Source organism: Phyllopteryx taeniolatus, chromosome 3 (assembly GCF_024500385.1).
Source record: "Phyllopteryx taeniolatus isolate TA_2022b chromosome 3, UOR_Ptae_1.2, whole genome shotgun sequence".
NCBI lineage: Eukaryota > Metazoa > Chordata > Actinopteri > Syngnathiformes > Syngnathidae > Phyllopteryx > Phyllopteryx taeniolatus.
In genome coordinates, this window is record NC_084504.1 from 13,848,706 (window position 1) to 13,865,163 (window position 16,458).

At 41.2% G+C, this 16,458-nt stretch overlaps 1 protein-coding gene across 5 annotated transcripts in view; it reads left to right on the plus strand.

The window, feature by feature from the left end:
• The window catches only part of slc4a4a (solute carrier family 4 member 4a), an 82,115-nt gene that overhangs the window by 61,967 nt on the left and 3,690 nt on the right, over positions 1-16,458 (plus strand). For 3 of the 5 annotated variants that reach the window (XM_061767061.1, XM_061767062.1, XM_061767063.1), the window contains 12 exons: positions 1,823-2,097; positions 2,191-2,261; positions 5,355-5,540; positions 5,608-5,721; positions 7,713-7,874; positions 9,309-9,487; positions 9,868-9,940; positions 10,539-10,607; positions 10,674-10,847; positions 11,587-11,739; positions 13,038-13,131; positions 16,051-16,130. In XM_061767061.1, coding sequence (XP_061623045.1) covers positions 1,823-2,097; positions 2,191-2,261; positions 5,355-5,540; positions 5,608-5,721; positions 7,713-7,874; positions 9,309-9,487; positions 9,868-9,940; positions 10,539-10,607; positions 10,674-10,847; positions 11,587-11,739; positions 13,038-13,131; positions 16,051-16,094 — 1,594 coding nt within the window. In that variant the 3' untranslated portion in view covers positions 16,095-16,130. The remainder of the gene's footprint in view (positions 1-1,822; positions 2,098-2,190; positions 2,262-5,354; positions 5,541-5,607; positions 5,722-7,712; positions 7,875-9,308; positions 9,488-9,867; positions 9,941-10,538; positions 10,608-10,673; positions 10,848-11,586; positions 11,740-13,037; positions 13,132-16,050; positions 16,131-16,458) is intronic. The other 2 variants (XM_061767060.1, XM_061767064.1) reach the window with 1 other exon arrangement.

The window sequence follows — 16,458 nt, forward strand, 5'->3', positions numbered from 1 at the left end:
TAAAACCAAAAATATTTGAATTAAAATTATAAAATAAAATTATTATAAATTAAATTAAAAAAGAATAGAAAACAAAAAAATCACAACTGAATTTTTTTTTCTTAGAAGACATTCTGGTAATAATACAATATGACATTATTGACATGACATAGAATTTCTTTTCATACAACTTCCTTCTCTTGAAAAACGACTTCATTCTTGGAACATTACGACTATTTTCCTCATATATATACACAACTTTATTCTTGTAGCGCAACATATTTTTTCTTGTAAAATACAGCTACTCTCATAGCGTTACAACTTTATTGTGGTTAAATGACTTTATTCTTGTAAAATTATGACTTTTCTCATAATAACATGACATTATTTTCATGGCAGCATGGCTTTATTGAATTCTCATAATAATACAACTGTATTCTCATAAAACTGACTTTTTTGCTCACAATACAGTATTCTGACTTTATTCTCATACAATAACGCGACATTAAGCCTTTTTTCACATCATAACATAACTATATTCTTGTAATCAGAATTTTATTCTCCTAAAAATACGACTTTATTCTCATAGCATTATGAATTTTTTTTCAGAAAATACTTGTAACATGACAGATATTTTAAATATGACTTTATTCTCGTAACATTAGAGATTTTTGTCTCTTACAATATGACTTTATTCTTGTAAATTTACTTTTTTTTATGTAAAGTTCAACTTTATTATCTTAGTGTTCTTGTAATATACAACTTTTTCTCATAATAATACGTCTTTAATCTCGCAATATAGCAATGTTTCTCTCTCAGTAATATGACTATTCTCATAAAAAAAAATTCTCATAAAATACGTCTTTTTTCTCATATCTTTACATCTTAATTTTTGTAACATTCCAACTAATTTTTCATCCATCCATCAATTTTCTACACTGCTTATCCTCATTAGGGTCGCGTGCTGGAGGCTATCCCAGCTATCTTCGGGCGAGAGGCGGGCTACATCCTGAACCGGTCGCCAGCCAATCGCAGGGCACATAGAAACAAACAACCATTCGCACTCACATTCACACCTTCACGCAATTTAGAGTCTTCAATTAACTTACCATGCTTGTTTTCTGGATGTGGGAGGAAACCGGAGTACCCGGCAGAAACCAGCGCAGGCACGGGGAGAACATGCAAACTCCACACAGGCGAGGTCGGATTTTAACACGGGTCCTCAGAACTGTGAGGCAGATGTGCTCACCAGTTGTTGTTATAATGCAACTTTATTTTCGCAATATTCCAACTTTATTGTGAATAAATTGCTTTATTCTTGTACCTTTACGACTTTTTCTCACAATAGTACGACTTTATTTTCTTGGCAGCATGACTTGTTGTAACAGTATAAATTCTCATAAGAATACAACTTTATTCCCATAACACTACGACTTTTTTCCTCACAAAACAGGAGTCCGACTTTATTTTTGTACAATAATGCAACGTTGTGACCTTTTTCTCTTACTAATACCACTTCCTGTAATAAAGTACACATTTATTTTCTTACTACAACTTTATTCTCTTAGTATTCTTGTTTTCTCATTATACGTCTTTAATCTCTCGCAACATAGCAACATTTCCCTCAGTAATACAACTATTCTTATAACTATTTTTCTCATAAAAGTCTTTATTCTCGTATCTTTACAACTTCATTCTAGTAACATTGCAATTAATTTTTCCTAATAATGCAACTTTAATGTCGTAACATTACGACTTCTTTTTCCTCAAATATGGCTCAGTTCCCGTAACATTACTTTTTGTTTGGAAAATACAACTTTATTCCTGTGCCACTAAAAACCAGGGACAACGAATTCAACTACCTGGAGTTCCGCCTCTGGATCGGCCTGTGGTCAGCATTCCTGTGTCTGGTGCTGGTGGCCACCGATGCCAGCTACCTGGTCAAGTACTTCACACGCTTCACCGAGGAAGGCTTCTCGGCCCTCATTAGCTTCATCTTCATCTACGACGCCTTCAAGAAGATGATCAAGCTGGCACACCACTACCCCATCAACTCCGACTTTCGCATGGAGCACGTCACGCAGTACGACTGCCTCTGCATGGCGCCCACTGTCCTCGGTTAGCGAGTGTGCGAGCGGTAGTTCTTGTCCAACCGAGTCTGTAATAGCAGATCAACAGAAGAGTTTTTTTTTGTTTGTTTTATTGTCGCAGAAAACAACTCAGATTTCACCGGCGACCCCTTAGAGGGCACCTCCATCTGGTTCTGGAACAACACGGATCTGGTAAGCTTTTCTGTCCAGGTGCCCAACCATTAGAGGTACACAGACCATTAAGTACGATGTAAATGTGGTACAGTTGAGATGCACAGATTATTAAATATGATGCAATACATTATAGATGAATGGACCATTAAATACGATGTAAATGTGCTACACTTGAGGTACACAGATCATTAACTATAATGTAAATGTGGTACAGGCGGCACGGTGGACAACTGGTTAGCACGTCTGCCTCACAGTTCTGAGTACCCGGGTTAAAATCTGGCCTCGCCTGTGTGGAGTTTGCATGTTCTCCCCGTGCCTGCGTGGGTTTTCTCCGGGTACTCCGGTTTCCTCCCACATTCCCCAAAACATGCATGGTAGGTTGATTGAAGACTCTAAATTGCCCATATGTGTGAATGTGAGTGCGTATGGTTGTTTGTTTATATGTGCCCTGCGATTGGCCGGCAACCAGTTCAGGGTGTACCCGCCTCTCGCCCGAAGATAGCAGGGATAGGCTCCAGCACGCCCGCGACCCTTGTGAGGATAAGCGGTACGGAAGACGAATGAATGGATGAATAAATGTGGTATATCAGAGGTGGCCATCCATCCATTTTCTTCCGCTGATCCCAGGTCGGGTTGCTGGGGCAGTAGCTTTAGCAGGGAAGCCCAGACTTCCGTCTCCCCAGCCACTTCATCCAGCTCTTCCGGGGGGATCCCGAGGCGTTCCCAGGCCAGCCGGGAGACAGTCTCTCCAGCGTGTCCTGGGTCAACCCTGGGGTCTCCTCCCAGCGGGACATGCCCTGAACACCACACCAAGGAGGCGTCCTGGAGGCTTCCTAATCAGATGCCTGGGCAACCTCAACTGGCAGAGGAGCAGCGGCTCTACTCTGAGCCCCTCACAAATGACCGAGCTTCTCACCCTGTCTCTAAGGGAGAGCCCAGACACCCTGCAGAGGAAACTCATTTGTAGCCATGATCTTGTTCTTTTGGTCATGAACCACAGCTCGTGACCAAAGGTGAGGGTAGGAACGTAGATCGACTTGTAAATTAAGAGCTTCGCCTTTCGGCTTAGTGCCTTCTTCACCACAACGGACCGATACAAAGTCTGCATCACTGCAGACACTGCACCGATCTGATCTCCTGTTCCCTTCTTCCGTCACTCGTTAACAAGACCCTGAGATACTTGAACTCCTCCACTTGGGGCAGGATCTCGTACCCGTACACCACCGCTTTCCAACTGGGGACCATGAGCTCAGATTGGACTCCTATGCAGCCTCGAGGACCCTGCCGAGGGTGAAGAGCTGATCCACTGTTCCATGGCCAGGACGAAAACCACACTGCTCCTCCTGAATCTGAGATTCGACTTCCCGACGGACCCTCCTGTCCAGCATCCCTGAATAGACCTTCCTAGGGATGCTGAGGAGTGTGATCTCCCTATTGTTGGAACACACCCTCCGGTCCCCCTTCTTAAAAAGGGGGACCACCACCCCAGTCTGCCAATCCAGAGGCACTGTTCCCGATGTCCACGTGATGTTGCAGAGGCGTGTAAACCAGGACAGCCCCACAACATCTAGAGCCTTTAGAAACTCCGGGCGATTCTCATCCACCTCCGGGGGCCTTGCCACTGAGGAGCTTTTTAACCACCTCGGTGACCTCAACCCTAGAGATAGGAGAGCCTGTCTCAGAGATCCCAGACTCTGCTTCCTCATGGGAAGTTGTGTCGATGGAATTAAGTAGGTCTTTGAAGTTTCTCCCCACCGACTCACAACGTCCTGAGACGAGGTCAGCAACGACCCATCCCCACTATAAACAGTGTTGATGGTCCACTGCTTCGCTGGATGGTGGACCAGAATTTCCTCAAAGCCATCCGGAAGTCGTTCTCCATGGCTTCACGAAACTCCTCCCACGCCTGAGTTTTTGCCTCAGCGACCACCAAAGCTGCATTCCGCTTGGCCAGCCGGTAGCCACCAGCTGCCTCAGGAGTCCCACAGGTAAAAAATGCCCAATAGGACTCCTTCTTCAGCTTTATGGCATCCCTCACTGCTGGTGTCCACCAACAGTTTGGGGGTTGGCGCCACGACAGGCACCTTACGGCCACAGCTCCGGTTGGCCGTCTGAGCAATGGAGGCGCGGAACACGGTCCCCCGCCTCCGGAACATGAGCAAAGTTGTGTCGGAGGTGGGAGATGAAACTCTTTCTGACACGGGATTCTGCCAGACGTTCCCAGTATACCCTCACAATACCCACAGGTCAGACCGCCATCTTCCCCTGTCATCGGACCCAGCACACGACCAGGTGGTGATCAGTTGACAGCTCTGCCCCTCTCTTCACTCGAGTGTCCAAGATATGCAGCCGCAAGTCTGATGACACGGCCACATAGGCGACCGAGGGTTTCCTGGTGGCAAGTGCACTATGGACACTCTTATGCTTGAATATGGTGTTTGTTATGGACATCAGAGGTGCACAGAAAATTTACGTTATGTTAGAAGTCCACAGACCATTAAATATGATGTAAATATGGTACATCAGAGGGGTACAGACCTCTAAAAACTATGTAAATTTGGTGCATCAGAGGTGTACAGACCCCTAAAAAATTATGTAAATGTGGTACACTTGAGGCGGCACGGTGGCCGACTGGTTAGAGCGTCAGCCTCACAGTTCTGAGGTGCGGGGTTCAATCCCCGTCCCCGCCTGTGTGGAGTTTGCATGTTCTCCCCGTGCCTGCGTGGGTTTTCTCCGGGCACTCCGGTTTCCTCCCACATCCCAAAAACATGCATTAATTGGAGACTCTAAATTGCCCGTAGGCATGACTGTGAGTGCGAATGGTTGTTTGTTTCGATGTGCCCTGCGATTGGCTGGCAACCAGTTCAGGGTGTACCCCGCCTCCTGCCCGATGACAGCTGGGATAGGCTCCAGCACGCCCGCGACCCTAGTGAGGAGAAGCGGCTCAGAAAATGGATGGATGGATGGATGGTACACTTGAGGGGCACAGACCATTACATATGAAGCACAATAAATCTGGTATATTTGAAATGCACAGACCATTATATATGATAAATCTAATGTAAATATGGCACACAGATCACGGACTAATAAATGTTTAACTGTGTCCAGCCCATGAACGCCACGTGGTCGTCGCTCAGCCGGACAGAATGCTTGAAGTACAACGGTGAGCTGGTGGGCAAGGCTTGCGACGTCGTGCCCGACATCGCGCTCATGTCCTGCATCCTCTTCTTCGGAACATACATCTGCTCCATGGGCCTGAAGACGTTCAAGACCAGCCCCTTCTTCCCCACCACCGTGAGTCTGCCATGAGGTCTCAAAGACACACTTCAGGGTCTTCACCGTGTGTTTTCTTCACCACCAGGTGAGGAAACTCATCAGTGACTTTGCCATTATCCTGACTATCCTTATCTTCTGCGGTGTGGACGCAATGGTCGGTGTGGACACGCCCAAACTCATAGTGCCAACTGAATTCAAGGTGAGTGGACAGTAGTGGATTCTCATAAAGTGCTTTTTCCTTAAGACTTTAGAGCGCTTTCACCATTCCTGTAGCACAGTGAGGTGTAAGTTAAAATTTTGTAATGCAACATACTGCAACGTAACGTAACGTAGCATATAATGCAACATATTTTAATGCAACAAACCGTACTGTATTGTAACAGTAGGTGCATACCATAAGGTTCTCTGCCGTACGGTACCGTAACCGTAAGGTACTGTAGGAGTACTATTACCGGTAGTGCTAGTAATGTATTGTAGCCTAATGTAAGGCACTGCAAGATAATGTAATGTACCATACAGCAACCGGCCGTTAGGTGCCACACTGTACAGTACTGTACTATAATGCAACATAATGAAACATAATGCAACAATGAAATGTAACATAATTTAATGTAACACAAGAAAATGTAATATAACATAACATAATGTGATGTATAGTAAGACGTTGTACAATATCGTAATGTAATGCATAACGTAATATAACTAGGGTTTGAAATCGAGAAGCGATTGGAACCGGTTCTCCCGGAATCGTTAAAATTTAAAAATTTCGGTTCCCAGTTTCAATGCCTACATTAAAATAAATGACCAGTCACCTCAGTGCAACACTTGGAATAAGATTATATTGTGCAAATGAGGTGGCACGGTGCACGACTGGTTAGCACATCTGCACGACTGGTTAGCACATCTGCTTCACAGTTCTGTGGACCGGGGTTGAAATCCCGGCTCCGCCTATGTAAAGTTTGCCTGTTCTCCCCGTGCCTGCGTGGGGTTTCTCTGGGTACTCTGGTTTCCTCCTACATCCCAAAAACATGCGTGGTAGGTTGATTGAAGACTCTAAATTGCCCGTAGGTGTGAATGTGAGTGCGAATGGTTGTTTGTTAATATGTGCCCTACGATTGGCCGGCGACCGGTTCAGGGTGTACCCCGCCTCCCGCCCGAAGATGGCTGGGACAGGCTCCAGCAACCCGCAACCCTCGTGAGGATAAGCGGTAAAGAAAATGGATGGATGGATTACTGTCAGTATATGGTGGGAACATCATTTGCTTTCCCCACATGTGCAGCAATACACTTTTGAACTTCTTGACGCAACTGGGGTTTAGTTTTATTGACAATCGCTGTTCTTGGTGTGCACGTCTTGGCCTCTGAGGGGCAATGTGATACACACTTGCAGTAACAAAGAAAGTAGAAGAAGTAACAATCGAATATTGTTATTGCAATTTGTTTTTGAGTTCAAAGAATATATGCTTATTGTTATATTGCCTGTTTGTATGTGTTTATACAGTGTTTGTGTACGAGTAGTCATTATTTTGAGTGATATAAGCGCCGCGAGTTCCATGCTAATTTTCGTTAGCTCGTCAATGGTGTTTGTCATTCATTGTGTGAACAAAAACGAAGGAAGAAAAAATTATTTTTTTGGAACATTACGTGTACTTCCTTTGTTATGTGACTTCAGTTTTACACTGAATTTCAATAAACGACGACGTGTCAATAAACGACTTTAAGCAAGCAACTTTGACCCGTCCGGGCGGTGTTGGATAGAAGTGCTGGAGTGGTGTATGGAATAGACTGCTAGTATAAGAGTTTTAAAATATGAGATTTTAGATTCAGTCCAATCCGATCCAGTACTGTTTTTTTTTTTTTTTTTTTTGCTGACATTGGACCGATTTCCGATCTCAAAGATCGGATCAGGACACCCCTAGTGACTAGTGTATCACAAAGTACTGTACTGTAAGGTACCGGAATGTACAGTAACATTATTGATTTAGAATTTTTCTTATGTCCAAGGTCAGTACAATACATCGTTTAGTTCTTTGTAAATCTCATAACCGTGTCAAAGTATCGTATTTAACGTAACGTAACGCTGTTGATTTTCGCAACACGGTGACATGAACCTGTTCAGACGCATGAAGACGCTTTCATGCGTACAGTTTCGATTTCTACAAACATTCTAAAGTCTCCCTCCTCCCTTAGCCGACAAGCCCTCTCCGAGGCTGGTTTGTGCCGCCCTTTGGGGGCAACCCCTGGTGGGTGTACCTGGCGTCGGCCCTGCCCGCCCTGCTGGTCACCATCCTGATCTTCATGGACCAGCAGATCACTGCGGTGATCGTCAACAGGAAGGAGCACAAGCTCAAGGTGAGAGAGGCATAGCTCACATTCTCCACGATGACCTTCGCATGCCTGCTTAATGTGTTTGTCATTCCTCTCATGCCAATGAGACATGTTTCATGCCAGTGAGGGAACACTTCAAATTTTCTCTCGCAATTCAAGTAGTGCCATGACTTTTTACATTCAAATAAAATTGAATCTAACCTCTGTTATAATTTAAAAAAAAAAAACTCAGCGGTTGTTCAAAATGTCCGCGCACACTTTGCAACAGAGCAGTAGAATCAGGGAAGAAAATGATTGATAATAATTAGGAAAAAATATATATATATATTTAATGTATTGCAAAAATACAATGACATAATTTTACTAAGAGTATACTGTATATTATGTATATTGATTTATAATAAAATATTGTATATTATATTGCATTATGCATAAGGCATATGGTAGGATATAGTGATGGAAAATATTTTTCTAAATCTGTATTATTTGGAATCTATCCACCCTTTTTTTTCCAGCGGCAAAATAATGTCTACAGTGTCTTTGTAACCATTTGAAATTCTATGAGCCTCTTCCAAGTGTTTTGGGATCATAGAGTTGTGGTATATTTGTGGTTTAAATTATTAATATAGGCGATTCTAATCACTTTTAGGAGTGCGTCAATTATTGGCGGATTTTTGCTATTCTCAGTCAGGCTCTGTCATTATCCCCCAATGAATAGCGGTGGTCCAGTATTTACACGCTGCACCATGTTTTAGAATTTATATAGAAACTAATACATTAGTATAACATAGCGTCACAGGCACGTGCACAGACATTTTCGGGGGCAGCTGCTCAAGCCCAAAAAAGAGAACCCATCACAAATAATTGAGATCAGTGTCGCACCAGAGCGCGGCGCGTCCAATAAGAGGGCATTCCATCAGCGTGGGGGTATATATTTACCGATTAAGCCTTCCACAGCAGCACATGTACCTACAGTCACACATATTAAATCAAGTGGTGTGAAAAAGGAAAACCACACACGCTTACTAATTCCAAGGGGGCCACTGGGTAAATTAAACACCACATCTAAGCGTTTGAAGAGATTTCATTAGTACAAAACCTTTTGAATGCTTTCTGACATGACCCCCCCCCCACACCCCCTGTAGGCTCCTGGCAAAAGAGCACTTTCCTCAACCAAAGCAAAAAGGCCTAACGCCGAGCACCACTTGGAGTCCCTGTAGCGTCGCATAACAATAACATAGCACTATGTACTGTACCATAGCCTAGCTGGCATAACACAGAACGACATAACGTAATACATATAATATTTACATTGCAGCATAGCTAGCATAGCACAACACAGCACAACGTATCGAAGCAACATAGGATAACATGACATAGCATAAAAGCATAGCCTATTAATGGCAATAACTTTATATAGCCAACATTGTTATTGTTTTGGTGGCTCTCTGTGACCAGAAAGGTGCGGGCTACCATCTGGATCTGTTCTGGGTGGCCGTGCTGTTGGTGGTGTGCTCCTTCATGGGCCTGCCGTGGTACGTGGCGGCCACCGTCATCTCCATCGCTCACATCGACAGCTTGAAGATGGAAACGGAAACGTCGGCGCCTGGGGAGCAGCCCAAGTTCTTAGGAGTCAGGTGAGCTGCCGATGCAACTTAAAGTGACAGTACAGAAAATGTTCTAACTTCAAAATAACAGCTCGCTGGACCAGCCAACACACAAGTGTTAGCGCTAGCATCAGTGCTTAGGATCTCCACTCATTGGCATTCATCTGTGCTGCATAATATAATAGATGTGAGCATTGAAGTGATGCTGTCAATGTTTTTCATTCATTTGGACTTTTTTGCCTCTGCTTTGTCATCACGTATGCTGTGACAGCTGTGAGCTGAACGAACAAAAACACAAACAAAACATCCCGCAGGGGCTTAAATGAGCGTGTATAAAGATGGTGCAAGTTGAAGTCAGTCGTCATTGTATGTTATCTTATGTACAGTATTTACTGTATGTATTATTGCAGGGAGCAGAGGGTCACTGGCATAAGTGTGTTCATGCTTACTGGACTGTCGGTGTTCATGGCTCCCATTTTAAAGGTAAATAAATAGTCACACTTTCGAGGTTTATTTAATCAATATCTACAATGTAGTTTTTAATAGTAATATATAATTATATACATATTTGATGTAATGAATAGCATTTCCCTGCCACAAGCCACACTAGGCACATTCGTACAATCAAATGTTGTCCAATTCAAGAGTTGAATAAAAGATTTTAGCAAAATATAATTTTAATTGAATGGATTCTTTATTTTTATTTTTTTATTTTTTTTATTTTAAGCAAGTTACTATATTGTTTATGGTCAAGAAAGCAATAGCATAGCATATCTTGCAAAGCATAACATGTCTTAGCATTGCATAACAGCATTGCATAGCATAACAATAGCAGAGCCCAACATGACAATAGCAGAGCATAACATACTGTAGCATAGCTAGCATAGCACAACCTGTCATAGAATTAACAGTGTTACATAAAATAACAAAACAGCTTAACACAGTAACATTACATGACATCACAGCTAGCATAGCATATCTAGCTCAACATACAGTAACTTAAGACAGTATAGCATAATATTTCACATCATACTAAACCTGTACAAAAATATGTGAAATGTTGAGACTTTTTTCCCATTAGTTCATCCCTATGCCGGTGCTGTATGGAGTCTTCCTGTACATGGGAGTGGCCTCTCTCAAAGGAGTTCAGGTAGACTCTTCTTCCGCTAATCCCCCATTTAATATCCTGGCTCAACAATCATATTTCTGCGTATAGTTCATGGACCGTCTAAAGCTGCTGCTGATGCCGGCCAAGCACCAGCCCGACCTGATTTATCTGCGACACGTGCCCCTCAGGAAGGTCCACCTGTTCACCTTCATCCAGGCGCTCTGCCTGGCCCTGCTCTGGATCCTCAAGTCCACCGTGGCAGCCATCATCTTCCCCGTCATGGTAAGACACATGTATACTGAAATGGATTTTAGATTCACCAGAGTGTGTTAAATCTAAGAAAATGGTGATGATTGTGGGAATCTTGCAACTGCAAAATGGTACATGCCCATAAATGTGTGTATTTTCAAAGGGAAAGTGATAACAGTGTTCAAGGACGCCCTTGAAACTGTCTGCGTCCTCACCACATTTTCACAGCTTCCCACAGAAACATGCACCTGTTGGTTTTTGAAGGGTTATGGAGGAATCTCAAAACAATAAAAGAGCCCAAGTCATGTAGGTATTTTTATGGGAGAGTGGAGATGGTGTTCACTGGGGAATTTGAAACACTTCACAGAACTGTCCCACCACATTTGCACAGGTTTCTACAGAAACATGCTTGTTGGTCTTTGTTAGGGTCATGGGGGAATTTTGAAACAATGAAAGGGTAAAACAATATAAGAATGATCATACATACTAAACAAGTTATCAAAACAGGCGTTAAATAATTGAATAATTAAATAATATCAAATTATTATTATATAAATAATTAAATAATTGACAGTAAAAAAAAATCCTTTTTACTTTGCACTTTCTGTAAGTACATTCCAGAGTCTCTACTTTTTAATTTTACCTGAGTACAGGAGTTGAATCAATACTTTACAAATGTTTATCACTTTTACCATTCTTTTTTTTTTACTTCTACTTAAGTGCAGAGTGAGTACTTTTGACACAGCTGATTATGCTATTACCCTCTTTTTAGATCCTGGCGTTGGTGGCCGTGAGGAAGGCCATGGATTACATGTTCTCGCAGCACGACCTCAGCTTCTTGGACGACGTCATCCCCGAGAAAGACAAGAAGAAGAAAGAGGATGAGAAGAAGAAGTGCAGCAGCCAAGACAGCGATGCCGATGACGTAAGTGCACAAACGTCCTTCAAATGGCGAAAATCTCTAGGTCACTGGAAATTCCTCGAATGACCCCAAAATGGCCACTTCAAACCAAAATAACAGACTTCCGGGGTCTTTTCAGGTCTGGATTCTTGAGACTTATTTATTGTTCTACTCATGATAGACATTCATTCATCCATTTTCTGTACCGCTTATCCTCACTAGGGTCGCGGGCGTGCTGGTGCCTATCCTAGGTATCTTCGGGCGAGGGGGGGGGGGTACACCCTGAACTGGTCGCCAGCCAATCGCAGGGCACACATAATCAAACAACCATTCACACTCACATTCACATCCACGGGTAATTTAGAGTCTTCAATCAATTTAGAGTCTTCAATCAACCTACCATACCGGAGTACCTGGAGAAAAGCCACGCAGGCACGGGGAGAACATGCAAACTCCACACAGACGGGGCCGGGATTTGAACCTCGGTCCTAAGAACTGTGAGGCAGATGTGCTAACCAGTCGTTCACCGTGGCGCTCATGATAGACATGTCTACCAAATTTCATATTACTAAGTGAAACTGTGTTTGGGGGCTGAGATTTCAAACAGTGTTGCATTTCATGGCAAGTCACTGAAACTCGTTGGCAAGCTCCGCCCACACACAATTGCTCAAACTCAAAATGTTCGCAATTTAAAGTATCTATCCTAAAGTATCTATCCTATCTGTTTAGTATACTGTAAATGGTCCAAATTTAGTAACATTCAGACCAAATATCTAAGACAAGCTGATCTTTGAAGGACCCCTGGAAACAGGCAAAATGCACCTGAAATGGCTGCTTCAAACCAAAATGTCTGACTTCCTGTGTCTTTTCCGGCCTGGTTTAATGAGACTTTTTTGTGGGTCTACTCATGATAGACATGTCTACCAAAGTACATGTTGCTCAATGAAACTGGCTATGGGAGCTGATTTGATTTAATATTATTTTTTTTAATTCCGGGTGGTGCTACTGACCACAAAGTTTTTCAATTTTTCAAAGCTTTTTTTGCTTTCACCATACAATATGCTAACACCACTTAGCATTTATTGTTTTGATTCTTTTGATGTTGGTTGTTTATGGTCCCCTTTTGGAACATTCATTGAATTTGGTTCTACACTGATCAGAATAGGTTTAGGAACCTTCTTGGTGGAAACTCTGGGCCATGCTATAATCACAAAGGACACATGCATGTTACAAAGTCCCAATGACTCGGGTGTCAAGTTTTGTGGGTGAAGATCAAGTGTTGAGGACTTTGTGTGTGTGTGTGTGTGTGGTCTCTCCAACAGTCTGACTATCCTTACAATGAGAATGTTCCCAGCATTAAAATTCCCATGGACATGATGGAGCAGGAACCCTTCTTAGGTGGTCAGGCCACAGACAGTGAGTAAATGATCGGGCGGCGTCGCATGCAAATCGCCTCCCTCATCTTCTTCTTCTTCTTCTTCTTCTTCTTCTTCCTCCTCCTCCTCCTCTTTGTTTGTATGGCACCGCATGATGTCGGCCTTTTGCATTTTGCTCTGTTTGACGCTAACAGCTGTTTAATTTTTTTCTAACCTTGTCTTTTTGTCACTTCAATGGCTCTAATATCTGCATGTGGATCCGTTTTCTCATGAATAAACTAACACATTTTTGTTTGTTTACAGTGGTCCTTTGATGTGATGTGTACTTTTGATTACATTACATTACATGTATTTCTGTTAATTTTCAATGCGAAAAGTGAAATAATAATAATAATAATAGATTTTATATAACATTCTCATTATATTTGAATGACAATTTCCTAAAATTATGCAAAGGTTTCCTTTTTGAGTCGCGAGGCAGACATGCAAACTTTTTAGTTTCAATGTTAATATAATTTTCTAATCAATTAAAAAAATTCTGATTATTTTTTTCAAAATATTTTTGGAATTATTCATGTATATTGGGAGGACAGTATGTCTAATATTTTGCAATGTTTTCGTTAATAATATCAGGTTTTCTGTTTTCGTTAAAGAAATAATTTAGATAATTGTTTTTTTGCAGCCAATATTGATAACCGATAACTTAGTACTTCTCCAAACCGATACCAATACCGATAACCGATATCATTTTTTAAACTGCCTTATATCAGGGGTCTTAAACAATTTCCAGGCCAAGGACCCCCAAACTAATAGAAGGCTGTAGTGGGGACCCCCTACATATGTATATTGTATATAATTGTTTTACATCAACCTGGTCGTATAATAGAATGCCATTTTATTCATATAAAATATAATACAAATTTAAATAGTATTCTACTAGTATAATATCATTATTTATTATCTTATAACATATGTATACAACATATGTTCTATTGTCACTATACACAATGTGATTAAGATGAGATGCGGTGTATAAATGTACTTTCTTATTGTACAATCAATACTATAGTATTGATAACTCAAGGAACTTCTTTATTTTTTTTTCTCAAACTTGAATAATACACAGGTTCAAATCTTCATGTTTTTATTTTATTTTAAACATGATAAGAACGGGCGATCAATCATGTTAATGGTGCTGCCGAGCAAAATATGTTTTGATAATAGTTCCATTTGTAGATATTGTCTATTCACCGAATACTGGAGAGGAAGATGAATAGGAGCAGCTCTGTGTATTGGGTAGTTGTTAGTCCGCTCTGACAACCGCGATTCCGTGTCTGATAAAGCTGCCTCTGCTTGCTCCTCTGTCGGCTAGGCGAGTCTGCTGCTTTGTGGCTCGCTGGGTCTTGCCAAGAGCTGCGCTCCAAAGGACATAAATGGTCACGAGCGTCGTAGTTATGAACTCCAAGTCACTCGATGATCGTAATTTCAGCAAGTGCTGGCGATCATATGATATTTTACTTTGGAAATTGACTGTTTTTGGCACCATAGGTCAGCCCCTACAACTGCTTTTCCGCGGCCGATAAAGCCGCCTCTGCTTGCTCCTCTGTCGGGTTATGCTGCTATGGGAGTCCGCTGCTTTGTAGGCCGCTGGGTCTTGCTGAGAGCTGCTCTCCGAGGACAGTAAACGCTCGCAGGTGTCGTAGTTACTAGCTCAAAGTCATTGGAGGATCGCAATTTGAGAAAGTGCTGGCGATATATGGAAAATTACTTTGGATATTGACAATTTTTGGCATTATAGGCAAAGAATTTTGGTCAAAATATCCATTACTGTCACAAGCCAATGCAACAGCACCCGGTGTTGACCAGCGTGCCACTGAATGTGACGGCTCTTTGTTATCGGTCCAGTTTTTTTCGGTATCGGACCGATCCGTGTGACGTCGTTATTTGTTTAAACTATTTTTTTAAATTATTTTTCGACATTTCAGTATTTAATATTTAACCATGTTTAACACTATTAATGTTTAATATTGAAAATGCTTAATTAAATCATATTTAGCTTGTTTATAAATATATATTGAACAAACCCCAATTCCAATGAAGTTGGGACGTTGTGTAAAACATAAATAAAAACAGCATACAATGATGTGCAAATCCTTTTCAACCTATACTCAATTGAATACAGTACAAAGACATTTCATTTTAAAACTGATCCACCTTATTGTTTTTTTTTTCAAATATTGACTCATTTTGAAATTGTTGCCTGCAACACTTTCCCAAAATGTATTTTTCACATTTTATCCAGTACTTGCAATTCTTGTGTGCGTGTTAAATTCTGTTTACAATTTGTTTAAAAAGAGTGTTTTAATAAGTTTAAATAAGCATGTGGGAGGGGGTAATAAAATGATATATATATATATATACTGTAGATAGATAGATAGATTGATAGATAGGTTGAAAAGATTTTGCAAATCATTGTATTCTGTTTTTATTTACGTTTTACACAACATCTTAACTTCATTTGAATTGGGGTATGTATTTTATTCGGAATATATATCAATTCGTTTTATTTGATAAAATATTTAGATGAAATAATATCCTTTATTCTGTTCACATTGATATTTAATATTTCATATGTATTTGATACTATTCGTACACCTATTTAAAGCTGTATTTATTAATAATATTTCATTTTTTTGTTTATAATTGATATACTGTATTTTGACATTTTAACGTACAATATATTTAATATTTTGTAATATTTATTTAGCACTTTTTTTAATTGACACTGTCAGAGAAGTCTATTTTTTTTTACACACAGTACTATTGTTGTGGTTGTAATTGCTCTAATGTAGGTTTCTAATAATGAATGGTTAACACAATAGATGTAGCACAAACAGTAAATGTTGCGAATAAAGTATGTAAATCAGAATTTATTTCTGTTCATGTGTCTCCCCCACAGCAGAGAAATCAGCTTCGTTCCTCGAGCAACACACCTCGTGCTGAGCAGCTTCGCTACTACCAGGCCAACTGCTTGTCCAGGTGTGACACACTCACATAAACATCTAGTCATGTACAGTGCCGTGAAAAAGTATTTGCCCTCTTCTCAAATTCTTAGTCTTAGATTTTATTTATTAAGGGGAAAAAAACTATTCAAACTTGAGGCCCTCTGTGAAAAAGAACTTCCCCCCTCTGTTAAATCATGAATTAACTGTGGATAATCACATTTTTTGGAAAGCTGAGTTACCTCCAGACCTTTTCAATCAGGAAACCACTTAAATGGAACCTCTCTGACAAAATGAAGTCGGCCAAAAGATGTCAGAGAGCTGCAACAAAATGCCACCATCCAAAGAAATTTAAGAACAGATGA